This window comes from Ascaphus truei, chromosome 5 (genome assembly GCF_040206685.1).
Source record: "Ascaphus truei isolate aAscTru1 chromosome 5, aAscTru1.hap1, whole genome shotgun sequence".
Taxonomy (NCBI): Eukaryota; Metazoa; Chordata; class Amphibia; order Anura; family Ascaphidae; genus Ascaphus; species Ascaphus truei.
In genome coordinates, this window is record NC_134487.1 from 55719769 (window position 1) to 55744569 (window position 24801).

The following is a 24801-nucleotide window of genomic DNA, read 5'->3' on the forward strand; positions in this document are numbered from 1 at the left end:
ACACCCACACACACACCACTGATACACCCCCCCACTGATACACACACACACACACCCACTGATACACACACACCACGACACACACACCACTGATACACCACTACACACACACACACACTGACACACACACACACACACACTCACACACGACACCACTGATACACACACACACACTACACTCACACCCCACTGACACACCCACACACTGATCACACACCCCACACCACTGATACACACACCCCCCCACTGATACACACACCCCCCCACTGATACACACACACCCACCCCACTGATACACACACACACACCACTGATACACACCCCCCCACTGATACACACACACACACACTGATACACACACCCCCCACTGATACACACACTGATTCACCCCCCCCACTGATACACACACACACATCCCCACTTATACACACACACACCCTCACTGATACACACACACACACACACACCCACTGATACACACACACTCCCCCACTGATACACACACACCCCCACTGATACACACACACCCACCCACTGATACACACACACACACACACCCACTGATACACACACACACACCACACACACACACCCACTGATACACACCCACCCACTGATACACACACCCACTGATACACCCACCCACACACACACACACACACACACACACACACACAGCACTGATACACACACACACCCACTGATACATCCACACCCACTGATACACACACATACTGATACACACAACACACCCCCACTGATACACACACACACACACACACACACACACACACTCACACACACCGACTGATACACCTCCCCCCCACTGATACACCCCCACTGATACACACAACACACACCCACTGATACACCCCCCCCCACTGATACACCCCCCCCCACTGATACACACACCCCCCCACTGATACACACCCCCCCCCCCACTGATACACACACCCCCCCCCACTGATACACACACCCCCCCCACTGATACACACACACACACACACACACACTGATACACACACTGATACACCCCCCCCCCCCCACTGATACACACACACACACCTCCCCACTGATACACACACACACACCCCAGCTGATACACACACACCCCCACTGATACACCCCCCACCCCCACTGATACACACACACCCCCACTGATACACACACCCACTGATACACACACACCCACTGATACACCCACACTGATACACCCCCCCCCACTGATACACCCCCCCCCACTGATACACACACACACACACCCCCCACTGATACACACCCACCCACTGATACACACACACCCACTGATACACACCCACCCACTGATACACACCCACCCACTGATACACACCCACCCACTGATACACACACACCCACTGATACACACACACACACACACACACACACACACACACACACACACACACACACACACACACACACACACACACACACACCCCCACTGATACACACCCCCCCCCCCACTGATACACACACACCCCCCACTGATACACACACCCCCCCACTGATACACACACACACACACCCACACACACACCCCCCCACTGATACACCCACCCACTGATACACCCACACCCACACACACACACCCACCCACTGATACACACCCACCCACTGATACACACACACCCCGACTGATACACACACCCCCGCCCCACTGATACACCCCCCCCACTGATACACACACCCACTGATACACACACACACACACACACACACACTGATACACACACACACTGATACGCACACACCCACCCACTGATACACACCCACCCACCCACTGATACAACACACACACCCACTGATACACACACACACACACACCCACCCACTGATACACACACACACACACACACACACACACACACACACACACTGATACACACACACACACACTGATACACACATACACATACCCACTGATACACACACACACACACACACACACACACACACACAGATACACATACACACACACACACACACTGATACACACACACACTGATACACATACACACACACACACACACACACACACACACAGACACACACACACAGATACACCCCCGCCTCCCCCTGCACCGCCCGCCAGCCCCTGCACCACCCGCGACCGCGCAGCAACCACTGCCCGCCCCGAGCCCATCTCCCACACCAAGGGGACGGGGGAAGTGGGCGCCGGGGGGCAAAGCTGTGAGCGCCGGGGGGGCAAAGCTGTGAGCGCCGATGGGCAATGGTGGGAGCGCCGATGGTGGCAATGGTGGGAGCGCCGATGGGGCAATGGTGGGAGCGCTGGGGGGGCAATAGTGGGAGCGCCGGGGGAGCAATAGTGGGAGCGCCAGGGGAGCAATAGTGAAGCGCCAGGGGGGGCAATGGTGGGAGCGCCGGGGGGGGGGCAATGGTGGGAGCGCCGGGGGGGCAAAGGTACAAGGTGGTACAAAGGCAGGCGTACCCCCGCTACCACCTCCTATTACCCCCCCGTGGCTGGGAACCGGGACAGAAGGGGGACACACCGCGCACAGAGGAGCCGGGTGCGGGAAGACACGTGTGCTCTGCACAAAGGCGGAAGTCCCGCCCCCGGCTTCCTCTGACCTGCCTGCAACCAATCCCCTGCGGGCCGGCCGGCATTGTAAGTCCCGCCCCCGGCATCATCATTCATCCAATCCCCTGCGGGCCGGCCTTCTAAGTCCCGCCCCCGGCATTCTCCTTCATTCAGTCCCCGCGGCAGCATTCACACACACACATAGAAAATACTTACCAACCGCCGCATTCTCCTCACCGCCGCTGCCCCCGCAATACCGGGACCAGGGACAAAAACCGGGACTGTCCCGGTAAAAACCGGTACGAATGGTCACCCTAGTCAGTCTGTCTGCTGGGAATGTTCACACGTCGCCCAGCAGACAGAGGCTCGCAAACGCGGACGCACGTCTGTGTAGCAGCCTGTCTGAGCGTGGCCTTAGAGTGTCAGCCTGGGGGAGGATACTGGCTGGGTCACATGCCATTAATGTGATGCCTGTTCGTATCAGACCTGCGCTGTTATGGGGCAGGGTTACAAGCCCATCCCCCAGGATATATACTGGCACTCTCCCAGAAGTCAGTGTGCTCTTCCCTCACCCTGTGGAGTGGGCAACATCTACCCACCAGGGGATACAGGAGGAGCTCAGGAGGGAGCCTATATGCGCTTATAGTGCCTGGCGACTGCGACATCGCAGCGAAACAAATGCATTGCCGCCGTCGCGAGCGCTTATAGTAAGCGCGACACATTGGTCGCGATCGCTGGAAGTCATCTCTATTTGATTTTCCAGCGACCGTCGCGTCGCCAGCACTATAAGTGTAGCCTTAAGTTGACCTTCAGGGGAATTATGGAAGCTGAGACTACTGCTGTAAGAAAATAAAGAATCATGGAACCATGTAATAGTGTGGCTTATTGTCTGGGCCATACAAGTAGTGCCAGCATGGACCATCCAGTCAGGATCCTCGCTGACTGGAGGCGCTGCCAACTGAGAATGAAGCACCCTGAAAGCCTGTCCTGATTCTCCCAACACCACCACAGAGCAACTCAGAGCCTCCTGTATTACCAACAGGTCGGAATACACAGGTAGCGACCCAAATCTCACATAGGGTGGGGGAAAAGGTGCTACACAAAAAAAAATCAGCGTTTAACAACATGAATGTCTCTGTATTTATGTACCAGTGTATGATCGTGAATTTGTATTGTATGGTTAAAATGCATCATGTGCTGGTATTAGCACAGCTATAAATGGCAGTGGGCACTATCAAACTTTGTTTACAAAATACTTACCCTGTCTGACTCCCTGTTGTTTAGTTAGCCACCATATACTATCGGTGGTTTGGTCACTTAACTGCTGAGACTGAGCCTCTCTTGCCCCCCCCCCCCACCCCCTTCCCATATTACCAAATTATTATTATTTTCTTTAAACCTAAATATCACACTTACTGTATCATAACCATTTAAATCACTGTTCGTGGAACTTGGCATCAGCATGAAAGGTCTTCCACCACCTTCCCTGACCTCAATCCCTGGAGGTGATCATGCTGTCATACAGTAATAATGCTTGGCACAGTGTGACACGCCCTGCATGGGCGGAGCTACTCATTAAAGCAGAGCGAGTGTGCGTGGCCCGCCATGACCCCGCCTACTATGGTTAACCCTTGGATCGCCGGGGCCCTTGACTTGAGATATGTAAGTAGGGGAAGCGCCAGTAGAACGGGGAGGTTACATCCAACCGTTTCTAGAACGTCATTGTGTGAACATTCGAGAATACTGTAGAACTTTGAGGGAGGGACAGGAAATACACTGCGCGCAACCTGTGTGCAGAGCCTAGGGAGCCAATACAGTGTGAGCAATATCACACGGAGCCAGCAGGAACAGAAGCATAGGAGACCATGCTCGGCCTGCTGTCCAGGGTGGGCGCCTTTTTTTGGAGAAGGGCGGATACAGAGCAGGAACTAGGATCTGGTGCAGGTAGGTTCTGTTAACCCCTTCATTGGTACAAGGCACATAAAACCGCAACTTCAATACTCGGAACCATGGTTCTGTATCCTGTGGCTAACACAAACCAATGATCGAAGGGCAGTGATAACAGCATGTGATTTTAGGGATGTGTGTAACTTCCATTTCTGCAGTTTGTCTAAAGTGGGACTGACCCTTCAGTGTCCTTACTATGGTTCTATTAAGCCAGTGCTCTCTGTTCTAGTAGGCGGGTCTGCAGTTCGGCTATGTTATGCATAAAAACTAAGTTTATGCTTTAGATTAACATGCTTTTACTGTGGATTGCACCCCTGTTGAATACAACTACATTTATGTAATTGTATATTTTGACTACAGTATAGTCCAAACAATATAGGATTGTGTGAAATATATCATTGCCATAAGCTTTGTCATTTGTTGGTTAGATACAAGTATTCAGTGTTGTTCGCCCCTATTTTTTCCCCACCTTTCAGCATATCCGTATTGTATTGTATTTGTATATGTGCACAAAGGACCACTTCTTATATTATTGTGACTAGCAAGCTATCCCCAGTGTTAAGGCTGGAGACTGATGGGCAGTTCTATTTATATTTTGGCCCCATTTTTTCAACTTTTTAAGAGGCAAGTCTAATTGGGACCTTAATCTCCATTTCCAAACTTTCAAGATGTTTAAGGGTATCAAGTAATCCCTTAATATCCTTTATCTTTAGTTAACGTCCATTGTCTTTTACGTGACACTGGGAACAAGTACCTTCTATAATGCAGTATATCCCTGCAACAGTTGGATTTGAGTCTTGTTCTATGGAACACACTTAATTCTACAGAAAGTCACCAGTAGTTACTCATAAAATCTATTGCATTTTCCTTCCTAGCCACCATAATTTAACATGGCTATATTTCATTTTTTTTAAACAGTCATTTAATAATGAAATAACTGAAATGGTTATACCATCTATACAAAATCGACAGGGAAATATTCTAGAAATGATACACACTGTATGGAAAGATCCTAATTTCTAAAAATAAATAAAATACACGTATAGCAAGTAAACACTTCGCGTGATACTCATCGTTTACAAAATGTATATTTGAGAAGCCCCCTTTTCACACACGTGTGTGTGTGTGTGTGTGTGTGTGTGTGTGTGTGTGTGTGTGTGTGTATACATACATACACTGCGTGAGGATTGACTCTAGCTGCCTGTTTTCCTTGTGCAGATTCCTCAGTGGTAAGGAATATGGATGGAGTGGTGACGCGCTTTTGCAACGATTACGGGTTGATCAATGACCAGGTGTACTTCACAAGTGACTGTGTGGTTGGCCGAGAGCCTTTAAACATTGGACAGAAGGTCAATGTTTCTTTTGAAGAAGACAACACATCCGGAGGCTGGAGAGCAATCATGGTAAGAGGTTTGTGAAGCTGAAAAGTATCTTGTTTACTATAGCTTGATAGAAGCTGCAATGCATCTCTCATCTTCCAGCAGTAAGATAGTACAGGAACCACATATGGAGAAAACCCCCCCCCACAAATCGTGCAATCCCATAGGTTACAGTATATACTCGCTGTGAGCTGGCTAATGGATGCACTGATAAAGTATAAATCCTGTGGGTGTTACACTTGGGCGCTACAGTAACTGCAGATCTTCTCTCAGATGCGTTATCCGATATGAAAGCGCAGTATAAACGATAGTCTGGAGCCCGCTAGTAATCAGGAGAAAGCCAGGGAGTCTTCCTGCTTGTGTATATATCAGATGCTCTCCCAATAGTTATCAGGGAAAAGAAAATGGACGTAGTGTAATAACGTTTTTATTAAAAGTAAACGTCACACACCTGCTCCACATAAAGAAACACATTGCGAGCGCCACTTCAGAAATCCTCCAGCCAACACTGACGAGCTCTCCGCTCCGGCCGTGACGAGAGTTTGATCGCTTGTGGGTAGTACCGTATTGTAAAGGGAACAGGGAGAGTATTGGTCTGGCGTCAGGTTGTTCAGATGAACCTAGCGCTTGTAGTCCAGCCCCGGTACTGACTATCTCCTTACTACTAGTGGGCTCCAGACTATCGTTTATACTGCCCTTTGATGTTGGATAAGGCATCTGAGAGAAGATCTGCAGTTAAGTGTTAAGCCTAAATGGAACACCCACGTGATTTACACTTTATCTACTTAGACTATGCACCCATTACCCATCTCACACCTAGTATATACTTAATCATACAATATTGCACTGTTTGTGGTTTTTTCTTTAATCCCATATGTGGTTTCTGGGAGTTGCGCTCCAACTCTTTCCATAGTTTGCTCAAAGACCGTGTGAAGGATATTTAGATGGAGCTGCACCTCAGAACCTAAAATAATGACTAATTTGTGAGAAAAAAAACAAATACATTTTTTTTCTCACTAATTAATCATTCTTTTTTCCCCCACCAATTTGCACCACTACTTATCACTTATTATTTAGTCTAAAGATTGATGCACTTTGATTTTGTATTTATTTACAGTTGCGTTTCTGCCCATGTGAACTGGTTCTGTAGCTACTGCAGATGTGCCACCTTCTTGTGTTCTAGGTATGTGGTTGGGACGATGACTCTATAAAAACTGCAGCATTCAGAACTGCTGAATTACTCTTTCAGAAGTTCTTTTAACGTAAAGGTGTCACCTGTCATAATATTAATAAAAGCATGACTCTTGCTGAGAAGAACAGACATTCGGAGCTAAGATCAAGTCAATTTTGTTTTCATTCTTGAAAGCCACATGGAAACTAACCCCCTCATTCACTAAATGGTTCAATGTAGTGTAGGATATGTGCGGATAGGTGTTCATTAACTTGGATACTGATTGCTAGCCCAGGATGAAACTAACCACTATCATGCATGATTTCATTTATAGCTTCTAGTAAAGGTTTTATCCACAGTTTACATAAAACCTGTGTGGTCTCCCACGAGGATTTGTATGGGAAGGGGTTAGAGACTGCAGTTACGCATATGATCTCAAGTACAGTATCTCTCCATGCTTGTGTAGTAGCACTGCGTATTTGAGAGGACACCTTTGCTAGTTCGCTTACATACCTTTGTCATACAGCTGATATTTTAACTAGTTCTGTTTTCTCTTATCCTGTTTGAATGAAGCATGTAGCAAAGCCTGCAATATAATATAATTGAGTAATATATTCCAGAGCTAAAAATAATTACACATAATTAGATCAGAAATTCCAAGCGAAGATTTAACTATAGAGTAATCATCGGATTGTTTTTAATCGATAGCAGTAACACAAGTAGACACAACTAGATTATTTAAAATGGTTATTCATATTTTTCTTCTTGGAAAATCCAGACTTGCAAATTAATTTCATACAGTGAAAGGGGCTGGCAACACACTATAAAACTATAGAGAAGTGCTTTCAACCCTTCTTTTTATTGTTGTTAAGGAACCCTATCATTATATTGTGACATTCTGAGGAACCCCAATCCTCTCTAATAGCGTGCCTGAGATCAGATGGATTGTAAGGAACCCCAACCCTCTCTAATAGTGTCTTGAGATCAGATGCATTGTAAATTCTTCTGTATTTGGGACAACTTTCAAATTACCTGAAAATTGCAAGGAGCCCCTGTTCAAAAATATTTCTATAGATAAAGGTGTCGCCCCCCCCTTTTTTTTTTTTTACATTTATTGTTTGTCATAATTTTTTTTTTTTCCTCTCCTCCCCAAGTGTGTTCTGGTTCTGAGAAGGATACTGATGGTGAATTGAGATGTCTGTGCTAGTTTTAAAACCGCTATCACCCCAGAAACCTATATGGGTTTAACGTGTACAATGTTAGAATTTTGTCTCTTTAGCATGACATGCTTTTATGAAAATGTTTGTGTTAAAAGTACCGATTTTCTGGGGGAGTGGCCTGGACGTGGTGCTGGCAAGTCGCAGCTCAGCTCGGCTCCGTCCTGAAGGCTGCGGGGGAACAAGGGAAAGCCCCCCAAAATTAAAAATTAAACTGGTGAAGTGCCCAGCCACCTACCAGCACTGTTCCCCTCGGAGGACATAGCTAGCGGCGGCCGGCTGGGCTCCCTGGGTCCCGCGGTGGCCGTGGAGGTTCCCCCTGTCTCTCCCTGCGCCTCCAAAATGGCCGCCGGAGCCGTGCGGCTCGCGTGAGAGGGACTGGCTGAGTCCCGAGAGGAGAGAGGCGGCCGGTGGAGGAAGGTATGTGCCCCCCACTCCCGCCGACGGCGCAGCTCGGAGGGTCCTCCCGCGCTACCGCAGAACGGGCGGAGGCGACCCGCAGCAGAGGAGAGCTCCGGTCCGTCCCCCCCAAACCCCCTCCCCCCTGCCTGGAGTGATCGTGGGACCCAGAGCGTTCACAGAGGGGACACCCGGTCAGGTGATTAAGGGGGAGAGAGATCAGCTCTCCCTGGATGGTCTGCGGCGCTGGGGGAGGAGAGCTGCTGGATCTCTGCTGCTCTGCAGGGGGTTGCTGAAGCAGGACGGAGGTCACAGGGCAAGGGCTCAGACAGACCTGCCTGTGCACAAGAGTCCCACAGAAGGCCAATCAGACCCTCATTTATTCAAAATGAATAAAGGCTGAGCCCAGTGGGGGGGGGGGGGCCTCCGGAGTCGTCGAGCAGTATGACAGCATAGGAAGAGAGCGCTAGGAACCCGCACGGATAAAGTGATAATTAAGCAACTTCCCCCCCCCCCCTCCACCAAAAAAAAAACAAACTTTTACCCAAAACGTGCTATAATCTGGCAGAAGAAACCCCCAATATGTCTCTGGGAGGAAAAACACAAACCTCGAAGGGAGTTAACAAGTATTTCTCGCCGGCGCCACGAGGGTACGAGGGTCAGGGACCCAACCCGGCGAGCAAGATGGCGCCGAAGCTCAAAGAAAAGATTCAAGGAGGCTGACGGAGGGATCCGCGGCAGAAGGGAATATCACCCGAGCATATCTAGAGGAAATGCTGGAAGGAATGCTGTCATCCTCACATGACAAATTATACAGATCCCTCCAACAGGGCTTTAAAAATCTGGCCACCGAACTCAAGGAGGAAATAGGCAGCCTCACGAGGAGAACAGCAGACCTGGAGAACAGGTTAGATGCGGCCCTCCACGCGCAGACGAGGAGATTATTCGCCTCGGTGGCAAGGTTTCCTGCCTAAAAGAGAGCCTGGAGGATCAGGAGAACCGGGACCGTAGGCAAAACCTGAGGATCCGCAATGTCCCTGAAGAGGTTCGTCCTGACCACCTGAGGCCCTATCTGATGGATCTTTTCAAGAGTGTCTGCGACGGTCTGGAGGAGAAAGACCTGGAGCTGGACCGAGCTCATCGCGCGCTGGCTCCCAAATCAGGCGTATGCAAAGTTTCTCCACTAAGGAAAAAATAATAACAGCCTGCAGGGACAAAAACGTGATCGAGTTTCAAGAAAAACCCCTACAAATTTTCAACGACCTCGCTAAGGCAACTATTGAGAGGCGCAGAGAGTTAAAACCTCTAACTACGCTACTTTGAGAGAAAGGTATAAACTACAGATGAGGATTCCCGTTTCGGCTAATTGTGACGAGAAACGGCAGACAACTGTCCATCAGACAACCGGAGACATGACACAATTCGCACGTGAGCTTGGCGTTGAACTTCCGGCCCCACAGAGATCGGACTTGCCGGACTCTCGGCGACCGGGCCGAGGGGGGGTCCCCATCAGGGCTTCAGAGCGACTGGCGGACCAAAATGCCCAGAAGAACCAACTGCCTGACCGAGAAGGTTGAGAGACCCGTCGACCTCCTCAAACGCTGACTTTGATTGCTGAGACCACCTCCGCAGCGCGAGAAGGCTGAAGCAGGGCATCAACCGCCCGGAAGATATGGGAGAGGCGCTCCGGCAAGGCCAGTGGCGGGATCGCTAATGGATGAGGGAGCCATTATCCTGTTTATGTTGGGCACACTGGGTGGGGGAGGGGGTTGGGTTTCGGGGCTGTTGGGGGCCTCCAGCGTTGGATCTGGGAGGTGGGGGAGAGCTGATGGGGAGCTACAGAGGCCTACCGGGGAGCCCAAGAAAAGAACCGCAGGGCATATACCCGGTTAGAGCGAGGAGATCCGAACGCTATCATCAAGCTCAGGTCAGAAGTGGTCTTTCAAGGGACAAGACTTTTAAGCCCGACTTGAACACTCCTCTCTCTCTCCCCCCCCCCCCCCCCCTGTGTATGGCCGTAGGGCGCGGACTCTAATTCCACCCTAAATTAATAACACGCCTGGGCCACCACTAGGTCTGGCTCTGGTTGGCTAACACGGGAAGACCCCGTGACCCTCGGGCTCTCCCCGGTTAATACGCTCCTCCTAGAAGTAATTGACAGGAGTCCCCCCTGTCTAGTTTGAAAAAGTTTAATATATAATCATTCATACACGTTCTTGGTCTACTGAAAGGCGGGATAAACGGTTTATTTTATATCCTTGTTGTATTCGCTCCTCCTGTGTCCGAGTCCTCATGTTAGGTAGATCCAACTTGCAATTGTCCGTGGTCGATTTACAGTACGGGAAACCCGCTCGTTGAAGGGTGGTGAAAGAAATCTCTCGGTTAATTTTGTTATGTAATTATAAAAGTTGTGATAAGTGTTTAACCATGTTACAAGGTGTCCCTTCCCCCTCCCCCCACCCCTTTACTTCCCCTCCCCCTTTACTTCCCCCCCCCCCCCCTCCCCTCCCTTCGCATCTAGATAGGGAAGCAATATGATTCTTAGAACCTGGATTATGCATCATAGAAGCCAGATACCTTACCGCCACATATTCTGTAATAATTGAGAATCTGTATCAGTATCAAAGCGAGGATACTAGGGCCCACCAGGCTGGGCAATCAAAACAACAATGGTTACTAATATTATGCACAAGTTCTACCATTCATACCCCCAGAGGGGTGTAAAATTATATATTCTCGGGGGCCCACCTTTCCCCCGTCTTCAAGGGCGGTCGACGCCGGGTTCATCCCCCCAGGGCCTTCAGCCCAATAACCGGTTAGCAGTTACACCGGTTGTAACTCTTAAGGCCTAATCTTTCTCTATCACCTGCTGATTCTGTCCCAGCAGGCCCCTTTCTTCCCCCCCTCTCAATCCACTGTCCGCCCCCTCCCCCCCCCCTCAATCCACTCTCCTGCCCCCCCCCCCGGCCATGGTCGGCTAATAACGATTCACTTCTAAGATCGACTCAACCAGTACTGATATCCAAATTAAGTATATTTTATCGGGATTTGAAGCAAGTCCCTCCCGCCGAGAAAGGAGAGGCTCCAAAAGCACACATTAAAGGTAAACTCCATGGCTAACCAATCTGCTATCAAACTGGTCACCCTGAATGTAAAGGGTTTACAAAATAATAGGAAAAGGAGGCTAGCTCTTCAAGAGATGAAGAGTTCTGGGGGAGATATTGTATTCCTTCAGGAGACGCACTTCACATCCCAGGACCCGCCCAAAACTTTTCAAAACGCATTCCCAATGAGTTTTTACTCGTCATTTAGTAGTAAAAAACAAGGAGTAGCAATCTTAATTCGCCAAGGTACTCCATTCAATCTAACAAAGGTAACACTGGATCCAGAGGGTAGATTTCTAGTGGTATATGGCTCTTTATCTGGCTCGTCGATCGCACTGATTAACCTTTATGCACCAAATGAAAACCAAACCGAATTTCTAAAAAAAGTGTTAGAAGTTGATACTGAATATTTATTCTCAATAATATTAGGTGGAGACCTAAATATGGTATTAAACCCTGCTGAAGATAGATCACTTATTCCAGGCCACTCGCACTCTCTCCATTTGCTTAAAATAGGGAAAAAATGTAAAGAGATAATTAAAGAGTTCTCTCTGATGGACATTTGGAGAACCCACCACCAGAGCCAAAAAGATTTCTCTTTTTTACTCTCCTCCTCACCAGACGTACTCACGCATCGACTATTTCCTAGTTACCAAGAATATTTTAGAGGCCGCCACCAAATCAGATATCGGCCCGATCACATGGTCGGATCATGCTCCTGTAACCCTGATAATCTCCATACCATTTATGATAACGATCACTTATAATTGTAAATTAAATGACTCGCTATTAAACAATTTGGAAGTGGAAAGATAAATTAAAAGAGCCCTCAAAGACTATTTTAACATCAATTTCGGATCGGTCTCATCCCCAGCAATCTTGTGGGAAGCCCATAAGGCAGCAATTAGAGGCAAGTTCATCTCAATCGCCTCCCACAAAAAGAAAATCAAAGTAAAAATGATAAAAACATTAACAGCCAAAATTCTCGAACTGGAGAAACAACACAAAACCAACCCTTCAAAAAAAAAATATAAACTATTGACAACCAGTAGAAACGAGCTTAATCAAATTCAATTGGAGAATGTAGACAAAGCTCTTAAATGGACCAACCAAAAATACTACGATAAGGGCAACAAGGCCGATAAACTTCTTGCTAGCAAGTTAAGAGGAGTGCAGAAAAGATCCCAAATAACAGCGATCAAGAGTAAGTCTGGTGAAATAATATACAACGGGAAAAAAATAGCAGAAGAATTCGCCAAATTTTACACCAAATTGTATAACCTGAGGACCCGGTGCGGCACATCAGAGCCAACTGGGTTGGAGGTAATCACAAATTATCTCGATGATTGCAATCTTCCTTCATTGACAGAGGAAGAGAACTCCATACTCAACTCCAAAATCACGAAGGTAGAATTGACTACAGTGGTGAAAACACTAAAAACTTCTAAAGCCCCGGGCCCAGACGGCTTCTCCAATGTCTATTATTATCAGAAATTCTTACCAATATTGTCCACTCACCTACTGAATTTGTTTAATTCATTAATAGAGGGAAACCCGATCCCATCGTCAATGTCAGTAGCAAACATTGCTATTATACGTAAGGAAGGGAAAGACCCAACTCAATGTGGTAGGTATAGGCCAATTTCCCTCCTGAATAATGATCTTAAATTGTACAGCAAGATCCTAGCATATAGACTAAACCCAATTTTGCCCAGATTAATAAACCTGGACCAGGTGGGGTTTGTCTCGGGGCGTGAAGCCTCGGACAATACTCGTAAGATAATTAACATTGATCATGTGCACCTCACAGGCACCAAGGCAATGCTACCGAGTCTAGATGCTGAGAAGGCATTTGATAGAATTGATTGGCTATTCCTCGATAATACTATGAAAAAATTCGGTTTTAAAGATTCTTATCTAGAAGGTGTGCGGGCGCTCTACCAAAACCCGTCGGCCCTTGTTAGACTACCTGGAGGGAACACTGAAAGGTTCCAAATTAAAAACGGAACGAGACAGGGTTGCCCCTTATCCCCCCTTCTCTTTGCTCTCACTATTGAACCTCTAGTGGCCAAAATACGAAATAACATAAACATCCAAGGCATAGAAATTGGAAAAACAAATTACAAAATTTCCCTATTTGCCGACTATATTATCCTGACCCTATCCAGACCCCAAACTTCCCTTCCTAACCTTCAAAGGGAACTAGGAGATTTTGGCAAAATATCTGGATATAAAATAAATAGCGATAAATCTGAAGCCCTCAATCTAAGCCTCTCAGAACCAGAAGTGAAACTGCTCAAACTGAATTTCAGTTATAGATGGAGTTCTTCGTACATCAAATATTTGGGAGTAGATGTATCAAAGAACTACCAATCTTTATATCAACACAATTATTTTAACAGTGTTGATCAGAAAGGTGATCAGAAAGATTCCCCATCTATTGAGCACTCAGTCCTGAAGTGGTCTGAAAATGGACTAAAAATAAGTCCTGTAGATAATACTACACATTACTGGTAAGTTGCCCAGAATCATCGCGGAAATCAAAAATAATAAAATTTTATTAATTCTACATTAAAGGCTAAAATCACATGTACATTATTAAAAATCCCCATGCAAATGTGGCAAATGAGTCCAGAATCCCTTAATAGAGAAATATAGTAAATGTATATCTCTATATACTCATATGACATCCAAATGTGTACTACTAATAAGGTATGGCTACGAGCATATAGGTTTAAAGATAGTGTATATAAATCCTAATTGATGTGGCTAGTGTGGTACAGTAACAATAGATCTGTAGATAATAATTGAAGCCTAATCGTGCTTATGAATAGGTGGTGAGTCAGACAAACCATAGATGGCAAAATTCAAAATCATATGAGTACGATTCTCAGTCAGTGGTATTCCAACACTGCATAAGGGTACTCAGTAGGAAACTTATAGGGTAGTATTCCCAAACAAACGGCTATTCATTTATAGCTAGTGCAAAGATATTATCCATCCAGTATGACACTGAGATATCTAAATGCAGCTGTAGACTGGGTACGATTGTGGAAGCTATTATGAATGGCAGAGTCAAAAATGTTTTTTGCCCGTGAAACTGCTATAATAGTATCACATTGGATCTTATAAATGCAGAGAGTAACCAGGAGTTTGTCCTAGCACAACCGCAGCATTTGCTGCCATATGACCATAAAATCCATTATAGCAAAGGTATACCACAATCGTAAAGCATACAGAAGTAAACAAAGTGAAATAATCCTATACTGTCTCCCAGATAGGGGTGTATATCGTTACAGATCAATTGAAAATACTGCCACAAAATACAAGCCTGCTCGTAGACCACACGATAGGATGTCGCCACTTGAAGTGCCGTCACGAGAGTGACGCCCTACGTTCCCGACGCACGTTTCACGTGTTCACCACGCTTCATCGGGGAGGAGGGATAAGGACGTATTCCTGTCGGTGATCATTTTATACTCACAGGGGAGTGTCTGGTTCAACTCACTGCCTATGATAGGTGGAGTGTTACCCAGTAGTATCATGCATATCCTAGAGGCGTGAATACTAACGTGCGTCCATAACTTTTGTTTTGCTTGGCCAGTGTCTTGATTCCTACAGTGGCCAGTGTCTTGATTCCTACAAAGCAAAACAAAAGTTATGGACGCAAGTTAGTATTCACGCCTCTAGGATATGCATGATACTACTGGGTAAAACTCCACCTATCATAGGCAGTGAGTTGAACCAGACACTCCCCTGTGAGTATAAAATGATCACCGACAGGAATACGTCCTTATCCCTCCTCCCCCTGATGAAGCGTGGTGAACACGTGAAACGTGCGTTGGGAACGTAGGGCGTCACTCGTGACGTCACTTCAAGTGGCGACATCCTATCGTGTGGTCTACGAGCAGGCTTGTATTTTGTGGCAGTATTTTCAATTGATCTGTAACGATATACACCCCTATCTGGGAGACAGTATATGATTATTTCACTTTGTTTACTTCTGTATGCTTTACGATTGTGGTATACCTTTGCTATAATGGATTTTATGGTTATATGGCAGCAAACGCTGCGGTTGTGCTAGGACAAACACCTGGTTACTCTCTGCATTTATAAGATCCAATGTGATACTATTATAGCAGTTTCACGGGCAAAAAACATTTTTGACTCTCTGCCATTCATAATAGCTTCCACAATCGTACTCAGTCTACAGCTGCATTTAGATATCTCAGTGTCATACTGGATGGATAATATCTTTGCACTAGCTATAAATGAATAGCCGTTTGTTTGGGAATACTACCCTATAAGTTTCCTACTGAGTACCCTTATGCAGTGTTGGAATACCACTGACTGAGAATCGTACTCATATGATTTTGAATTTTGCCATCTATGGTTTGTCTGACTCACCACCTATTCATAAGCACGATTAGGCTTCAATTATTATCTACAGATCTATTGTTACTGTACCACACTAGCCACATCAATTAGGATTTATATACACTATCTATAAACCTATATGCTCGTAGCCATACCTTATTAGTAGTACACATTTGGATGTCATATGAGTATATAGAGATATACATTTACTATATTTCTCTATTAAGGGATTCTGTACTCATTTGCCACATTTGCATGGGGATTTTTAATAATGTACATGTGTTTTTAGCCTTCTATGTAGAATTAATAAAATTTTATTATTTTTGATTTCCGCGGTGATTCTGGGCAACTTACCAGTAATGTGTAGTATTATCTACAGAACTTATTTTTAGTCCATTTTCAGACCACTTCAGGACTGAGTGCTCAATAGAGGGGGAATCTTTCTGATCACCTTTCTGATCAACACTGTTAAAATCATAACAATATCCTCCAGAGCACCTCTCACTCTCCATCACTTTCACAAAATTTGGTGATGCGGTCTCACACATCTATACACTATCAACACAATTACCCAGCCCTGTTTGAAAAAATTAATAAAGACCTGGATAATTGGGAAGGTTGTGCAGCAAAAACATGTAAACAAGGCGCTAAACCCTAACGTATATCAAATGACTCAATGTAATATAACTGTGCAATATATGACTCACAAGTGAAAAGAAAATGAAATGTAATACCCCTCTGCTTCAACCTCCTGGTGGGGTTGTTTTCACTTATCCCCAAAGAGTAGAACTTGTATCACACAATCCAGGGGGAGCATAGAGAAAAAAAACATATAAAAAACGCTCCTAAATGCAGAAATATAAACAGTGTTGGGATTAACCCTATAAAGCTTGGCTCTTGTGTTATTCCTAATCACAAGAAGATAGTAGTTTTCAGGCAATAGAGATCAATAGACTGATGGATGTGTGTCACTGCTCTTGTATCTCACGGGATGTACCTCAGCGATAGAGGGAGAAGAATACACATAGTACAGATCTGTCGATATGACCCTTTATCAAAAATCTGGTAAAATGCACACTTACAGTGTATCAAAGTAAAAACAGCATTTATAGCTCTAAAAGCTAAGTGACACGGCTTGGATGAAGGTAGACACCGTCTCTCACCCACACCGCCTCCGTCTGGAGCTCCAATTCGATCACCACCTCCGTTTGCGGGTGACGCTGCCTCACTTCCGGTCGCGGAACGATGTCACTTCCGGTCGCGGCGTTACAGCGGATCGTTGGTATATGCGTGAGATGCCCAGGAGTCCTCTTCCCCAGCTGCGTCACGCTGTAGGCGGTATCACTCTACGCGTTTTGCCTGTTCATTGGATCGGCTTCCTCAGGAGTGTCACTGTTTTTACTTTGATACTATACTTCTTTCAAACACATCCAGTCCACGTTCCTGGTTCTGATCTAAAAAAAACATCCAAAATAGACTATTTAATTTTATTTGGTGGGGCAAAAGACCCAGAGTCGCAAGATCGGTATTGATGGCATCAAGAGCAAGGCAGGGTATGGGTGTCCCAGATATTTCTAAATATTATCAGGCAGCCCAACTAAAACAAGCGGCCATGTGGAACGCAGACCCAGACCAGCGTTGCTGGCTTGAAATAGAATCGCAATATGCTAAAATGCCTTCTCTGCCAGCATGCCTTTGGAGCCTGGATAGAGGAGATATGCACATGCACAAATTTAAGCTGGGAGCGATGAAACACACATGGGGGGTCTGGTGGAAAGCTAAGACTAGATTCGGACTTGCTTCCACCAGCTCGCAATTTACGCCAATCTTTAATAATCCTAAATTTCCTCCCGGATGCGCGACTAAATTATATGATCAATTTAAATCAAAGGGGATCAAGACGATCGGAGACATTCTGAGCCTAGGGAAAATCTTGAGCTACCAAAATTTAAGTGCTAAATATGATATACCACATTTGGAAACATTCAAATACCTCCAAATTAGACATTTCACCCAAACAATATCCCCAAATCCAGAATTTCCCTCTCCCACTAAGTTCGAGAGACTATGCAAAGATAGATCTCACCAAAAAGGACTAATATCAAAAATGTATACTGAATTGGAGACATCAGCGGACCCTCCAACTCATGACTATATGCTGAAATGGACCGCGGACCTGAATGTAAACATCAACAGAGAGGATTGGGGCGATATTTGGGAAGCAGCCTCAGGAACTTCCATTTGCACCACAACCAAAGAAAATATTTATAAAATACTGTTTTACTGGTATCTCACTCCAGTGAGACTAAAGCAAAACTATCCTTTGGCATCTGATCTCTGTTGGAGGGGCTGTGGACAAAAGGGGGACATGGCCCACATCTGATGGTCATGTCCAGAAATTAAGAAATATTGGGACATGGTTCAAATTTTATTAAAAGAGGTTACCAACCTCTATTTACCTAATGATCCACTGACCTTCCTTCTGGCTAGGCCAATGAAAGAAATTGACCGCCCACAGCGGCAAGATGTGAGGTAGCAGCCTCCTGGAAGAAAGTAGTTCCACCCTCCAAAGGAATGCTAAAAAAAAGAATAAACGAGGTGATGCTTATGGAAAAACTAACTGCGCTCCTTAAGCAAAACACAACAGCTTTCTATAGAATCTGGGAACCATGGATAACTTTATAGAACGAGTCTAATTCGCCATGGTATAGCCCAGAAGATAGAACGCCGGGAAAAGGAAGCCTGTGACAATCTGCTTAGTAAGAGCCCGCCCAAGGTGGACACTTAGTGACCAGGGTAGACACCCGCCTTCCCCCACCCCCTCCCCCTCTTTCTCCCCCGTCTTCCTATTTCCCTGGCCTCTCCTTTTTCGGAAGGCCACTGCCTTTTGGCAACAGGTTTTGCCACTCTTCTCGCCCCCAAAAAATACAAAAATGGTTCTTTATTAGGCTGTGTATATTGACCCCTGTATGTATATTTTATATCTGCCTAATAAAAATATTTGGGGGGAAAAAAAAAAAGTACCGATTTTCTTAATTTCTAGCATGGTGATATATAATCTGGAGAACTTCATTTTAATCTCCCGGACACTTAATATATCAGACACTTCTCTCTCCTGATCAGTGCATCAGATTTTAAAATAAAAACGGGTTTGGGGGGGAATGCTGATTTTTTTTTTTTTTTTTTTTTTTTTTAATCAGTCGACTGCTGCTTTTTTAAATCCACAAGCAAAAATTTTTGTCCCTCTCTCCCTGTATTGCATTTCATTATTTTATTTATTTATTTGGTACTTTCCTGTTATCCGGAGCCATATTCAAAACAACTTTATTTAATTAAAAAAGTATTTATTTGATTAAAAACAAAGTAACAACTTTATTATTGAAAACAAAGCATTTTGGGGGCCAAAAACCTTTTAATTGCTTTCAACAGTGACTCGATGACGTCCTCGTCTCCCATGTGCTGCCTCCAAATGAATTCGGCCAAATATGACTCTAAATGATGACGTGCTGTTCCTCGGTGTTTGTTGCGCCATTTAGCCGATCCCCACATTCGCTCGACGCTCTGTGTGTGGACGCCAGTGTGCGGATCAATGAAGTCGTACCAATGATTGACTTTGAAATGCTCAAATCCGCAAATCCGGCGTTTTTCCAATTCCTCGGTCATGTTGGCACGCCAACTATCTGAGTAAATGATAGAGCCCGTTTTGATATTTTCCAAAATTGCCCTCATTAACATTGCTGTTCTGCGATCGCTAACTCCGACCAAGAAGCACTTGCGGTTCTCCCGACAAATTCCTCCGAATACCCACTGCTGAGGAAACACTCGGCCGGCATTGTTCTTGCGCTTAGTGAACAAGCTCTCGTCGATTTCGATAATTAATCCTTCGCCTCCAATCTTCTGTTTTGGGAGTTGGATGAGGTATTTAGCGCACACTTCTCGCATGTAGTTGTTCCAGTCGACGATTGTGTTCTTATTCACGCCCAATTCATCCTCGCACCACTTTATCGACGTCAATTCCTTGGCCCAGCAATTGAAGAAACGATGCGGATGTTGACCTTCCGGCAAGTAGACTTCCTGCAATCTCAGAAAATACTGAAGTCAAAGTACCCATTTTGTGACCGTTTTGACACAGTAGCCCAGCTGTCCGTACACCTTTCTCTTGTAAGAACGCCACTGCTTCTTCTTCTTCGGTACGAGGTAGTGAAGATGTTCATTTTCATTTGACAAAAAAATAACTGCCAAAATGGAGTTAAAAAAAAAAATAACTGATAGAGTGGTCAAATCCTCACTCTCAAACCTCCCCTCCCCCAGATTTGAAAGGGTATATCCAGAACTGAACCGTGTTTATTTCAACTCCGGGGATCCCCTGCTTCCCGAGATACTTAACGCCGTAGAAGGTGCCGGTAACGGCTCAAGTTTAAATGTCCTGATCGCGCAGGACAATAGGAAGCCACAAGGGATGACATCATGCCTTCCTATTGGTCCGCGTGACACAGGAGCTTTAAATCCGCCATTTCAATAGGCCAGCTAGAGCTGCTATCAGCACCGCAACACAGTTGAGCTCTAGAGACCCTTTTCTTCAAACCTATAGCTACAATTTTTTTTTTATTAAAACAGCAGTCCAAGCTGCCGTGTGTGTGTGGTGTGGTGTGGTGTGTTTATTTTCTTTCTTTTAATGTGTGCATCAGTATAATCCGCACAATGTAATTTCCTAACTTGCCGATCAATACGTTCTCCTGTGATCGATTGGCAAAGATCCGGCTCGGGGGTTCACTAAATGACCTACAGGAGTATTGACTCAGTATCTGTGACTTTGTATATGGTTGCTATAGAAATGGGGAAAAAAAGGCTTGTTGCATTATAATACATTGTAATACAGAGTTTTAAAAAAATGCTACACGTATTTTCTCTGATTTATTTAAAAAAAAAACACGTAGGATATTGCTTGGTCTGCAGCTTTAAGGGGAGTTTTTCCCCATACGCTTGTAATGGCTAATACGCAATAAATAATGTTAAAGACTAACCTGTAATGTCATTTTAAGAAACAGTGTGCAGCCACAAATCATACTATGAACGTTGACATTTCACAGCACATATGATTAAAGCTGTAATCCATCTTACAAATAAAAATTGCTATGTACAGTATATTACTTGAATCCAGTCTTCTGGATCACAACTCGACCTGTCTTCTCACCGGGAGACTCCCTCTGCGCTCCCGGGAGGGAGTTCATTTGACATCATGACATCACACCCAAGTTCTGATTATTAATTAGCGTATCGGCAAAATGCCGGAGGAAGAGGAGACTTTCCTAAAGATAAGAGGGGATCCCCCTGGACAGAACATGAAAGAAAATGGTGGCATGCTGGCCACGTGGCCACATTCTACCTGCACAGGTTTTAAAATTGTGAATATATATATATAACTTGTGAGATACCGCTCACCACAATAATGAATACAATCAGATAATATGTAATATAGTGTAATTACAGCTGGTGCAAAGGGGATAGTAATGACAGACACAGACATATAAGGAGACAAAGAGTTCTCCTACAAGATCCCCATTAACTGCACAACAAAGCTGAAGATGGTTTTCTGGGTTAAAATACCCACCACATAAGTAAGTAGATAAGCTGTAAGGGGTACAAATAAGTAACCGCTCCCAGCACTGTGGGAGGGCAGTTACCACTAAAAGCCAAATGGCCAAAATAATAAATACTTTAATAATCAACCAAAACGGTGCATAATTGATGATGCATACTCAATACTAACGTAAAAACAGTTAAAACACACATACGGGGAAAATTCCACCCCCAGGGAGACCAATAGTGTCTGGCATTGGGAATTTGACGTCCAATGCCAGCGTCTATGTTGACAAGTTGTTGCGCCCGTTTGTGAGCTCCTTACTGTCCTATCTCCGGGATACCAAGGATGTGCTGTTAAAACTTGAGGATGTTACTACCAGTCCGAGCACATTCTTGGTTGGTCTCGATGTTGAGGGATTATATACGAGCATCCCACACTCAGTTGGTATGAGAGCTATTGCCCACTTTAAAATTTGTCTTTAAAATTGTGAGGCCTAGAAGGGCAATATGAAAATGCCTCAATAGTTAAAGCGTGGTAATATTAGGTGCCGAGGACCGTGTGTGTGTTTTACAACTTAATGCTTGAAACTTTCTAAAATAAGGAGCTAAACCCCAATGTTTAGGAAATTAAATTTTTAAATCCTGCACAGCATCACCACTTTTCTTGGGACACTTCGACCTAACACATGCAAAATTAGGATTTGCAAGTACAGCTAAACCCCGTTATAGCGCGGCCCATTATAACGCAAATCCGCTTATAACGCGGTTTTCACGTGGCTCCCGTTTTTTGCACACTCTCACTGCACACACTCTCACTGCCATTATAACGCAAATCCGCTTATAACGCGGTTTTCACGTGGCTCCCGTTTTTTGCACACTCTCACTGCACACACTCTCACTGCACACTGCACACACTCCCAGCACACACTCCCAGCACACACTCCCGGCACACACTCCCGGCACACACTCCCGGCACACACTCTCACTGCACACACTCCCAGCACACTGCTCCCAGCACACACTCCCAGCACACACTCCCAGCACACACTCCCTGCACACTGCTCACAGCACACACTCTCTCTGCACACACTCTCTCTGCACACACTCTCTCTGCACACACTCTCTCTGCACACACTCTCTCTGCACACACTCTCTCTGCACACACTCTCTCTGCACACACTCTCTCTGCACACACTCTCTCTGCACACACTCTCTCTGCACACACTCTCTCTGCACACACTCTCACTGCACACTCTCTCACTGCACACTGTTTTGGGCCTGCCGCTGCGACGCTGGGCTCAGGGAGAGCCCCCCCCCCTCTATCTGCCTGTATCTCTGTTGCTGTGGGGGAGGATTGAAGGGAGCTGATCCCTGGCCGGGGAACTCCGAAACAACTGACATCCCAGCAAAGGCTGTGTGAGCTCTCCTCCCCCTCGCAGCTTCTCTCCCCAGATCAACTGCTGCAGATGCTGGGTAAGGGTAAGTGCTGCTGGGAGTGGGGGGGGGGGTCCGGGGGCCTGCCATTGCGACGCTGGGCTCTGGGAGAGTTATCTCAGCTCTCCCCCTTCGGCAGCGCGGAGTCCCAGATCACGGCGGCCATTTTGTTTTTTTGCGACCCCGTTACTAACGCGGTGGTCTCGGGTGGACCCCGAGGACCGCGCTATAACGGGGTTTAGCAGTAGTTAAGTAGGAAGCTTCAGCCAACTTTTCATACAGCAGATAAAAATACCAATTGTGCATTCACATGTCCGACAGGTCTGCAACCCATGTGTGTGTGTATGTACACGTACGTACATAGAGCAAATAAAAAGATCACTTGTGAGCACATTCACATGTCTTACAGGTCTGCAACCCTGCTTTTCCCCATTATCTCCTAGCATATAGCGCTTCCACAGCAGCTAGTGATTCTGGGAAAAACCAAGGCAGACTAACCTGTTTGAATGAAATGGAGCCAGATGACAACTTTATGATTATTTCTGCAATTGTACCTATTTAACAGATATTTTACCTGTTAAATACCAGCAGCACCCATTCTACTATGATCTCTGGTCATGTGATTATTTCTCTTGTGCTCCTATTGGTTGAAGCTGTGATCTTTCAGATCATTTAGAGCAGCCAGGAAATTAGGACTGGCGAACCAACAGCTTTTACAGGGACCTGGGTCTCCGAATTGTAGAGCAGGGTGGGTGGGTGGCGTTGTGTGCCGAAGTCTCATTGAGTGAGGGGTAGGCGGGCCCAGTCAGAGGATTATCACAGAAGCTGGGCTCCCAGGGCCTGGGACATGTTCCGGCTCTTTCCCCAGAATGTACTCCTGAGTAAAAAGGGGGGGGGAAAGTCGGTTTGAGAAGTATTTTATCTTTGGCTTGGAGGAAATTTTTGACTACCTCCATCTACCGTCAGACAATGAAAAACACAAACATTACAAGTAAATCAAACTAATAAGTTAGGAGCAGTTTTTCCTGCAGTTGGTTTTTTTTTTCCCCTCACCTGATTATACCAAAAAAGGCCGGCGCAAAAACAAACTGCTGAAATCCTATGTAGCTGACCATACCATCAGCGACGTGCGCGCTGCCTGGGGCGGCAGACTGGAGAGGAGATGGAGGTTTTTGTTTTGGGCAGGCGACGGCCGCGTCACGTGAGCGGTTCAGCCAAGGAGGGCGAACCACTCACGGCCACACCTCCCTGTGTGCTCGGTTCTCTCCTCTCCGCTCTCTCGTGCGTGATCAAGTGCCGCTGAGTGGTAGCGCGAGGGCGACGTCACCGGATTGCAGTGCTGCTCGGTGGCATCTGGTATAATCGAGCCCTAAGTGACAGGGACTCGTGGCTGCAGAATTCCACAGAGATTATTCAATCGCTCCATTACGGAGGAATTCACATATCTGTTCATGTACCAGATGTTGGAGGGCCTGCTCTATTCTAATAAATTAGGTGCAAAAAGAGGTCAGTGCTCTAACCATATGTAAGCTAGGTTTTGTTTTTTTTTAGGTATGATTGGAATCCCTTGAAATGTTTTGTGTGTAATTTCCCACGGTCGCTGGTAAAATGGGCACGTCAGAAATCAAGC

General features: G+C 45.8%; 1 protein-coding gene across 1 annotated transcript in view; it reads left to right on the forward strand.

Moving 5' to 3' along the window:
• The first annotated feature begins 4237 nt into the window (after nucleotides 1-4237).
• The window catches only part of MOV10L1 (Mov10 like RNA helicase 1), a 120672-nt gene continuing 100108 nt past the window's right edge, over nucleotides 4238-24801 (forward strand). The window contains exons 1-2 of the mRNA XM_075599833.1: nucleotides 4238-4504; nucleotides 5726-5910. Of these exons, the coding sequence (XP_075455948.1) occupies nucleotides 4426-4504; nucleotides 5726-5910 (264 nt within the window). The 5' untranslated portion in view covers nucleotides 4238-4425. The remainder of the gene's footprint in view (nucleotides 4505-5725; nucleotides 5911-24801) is intronic.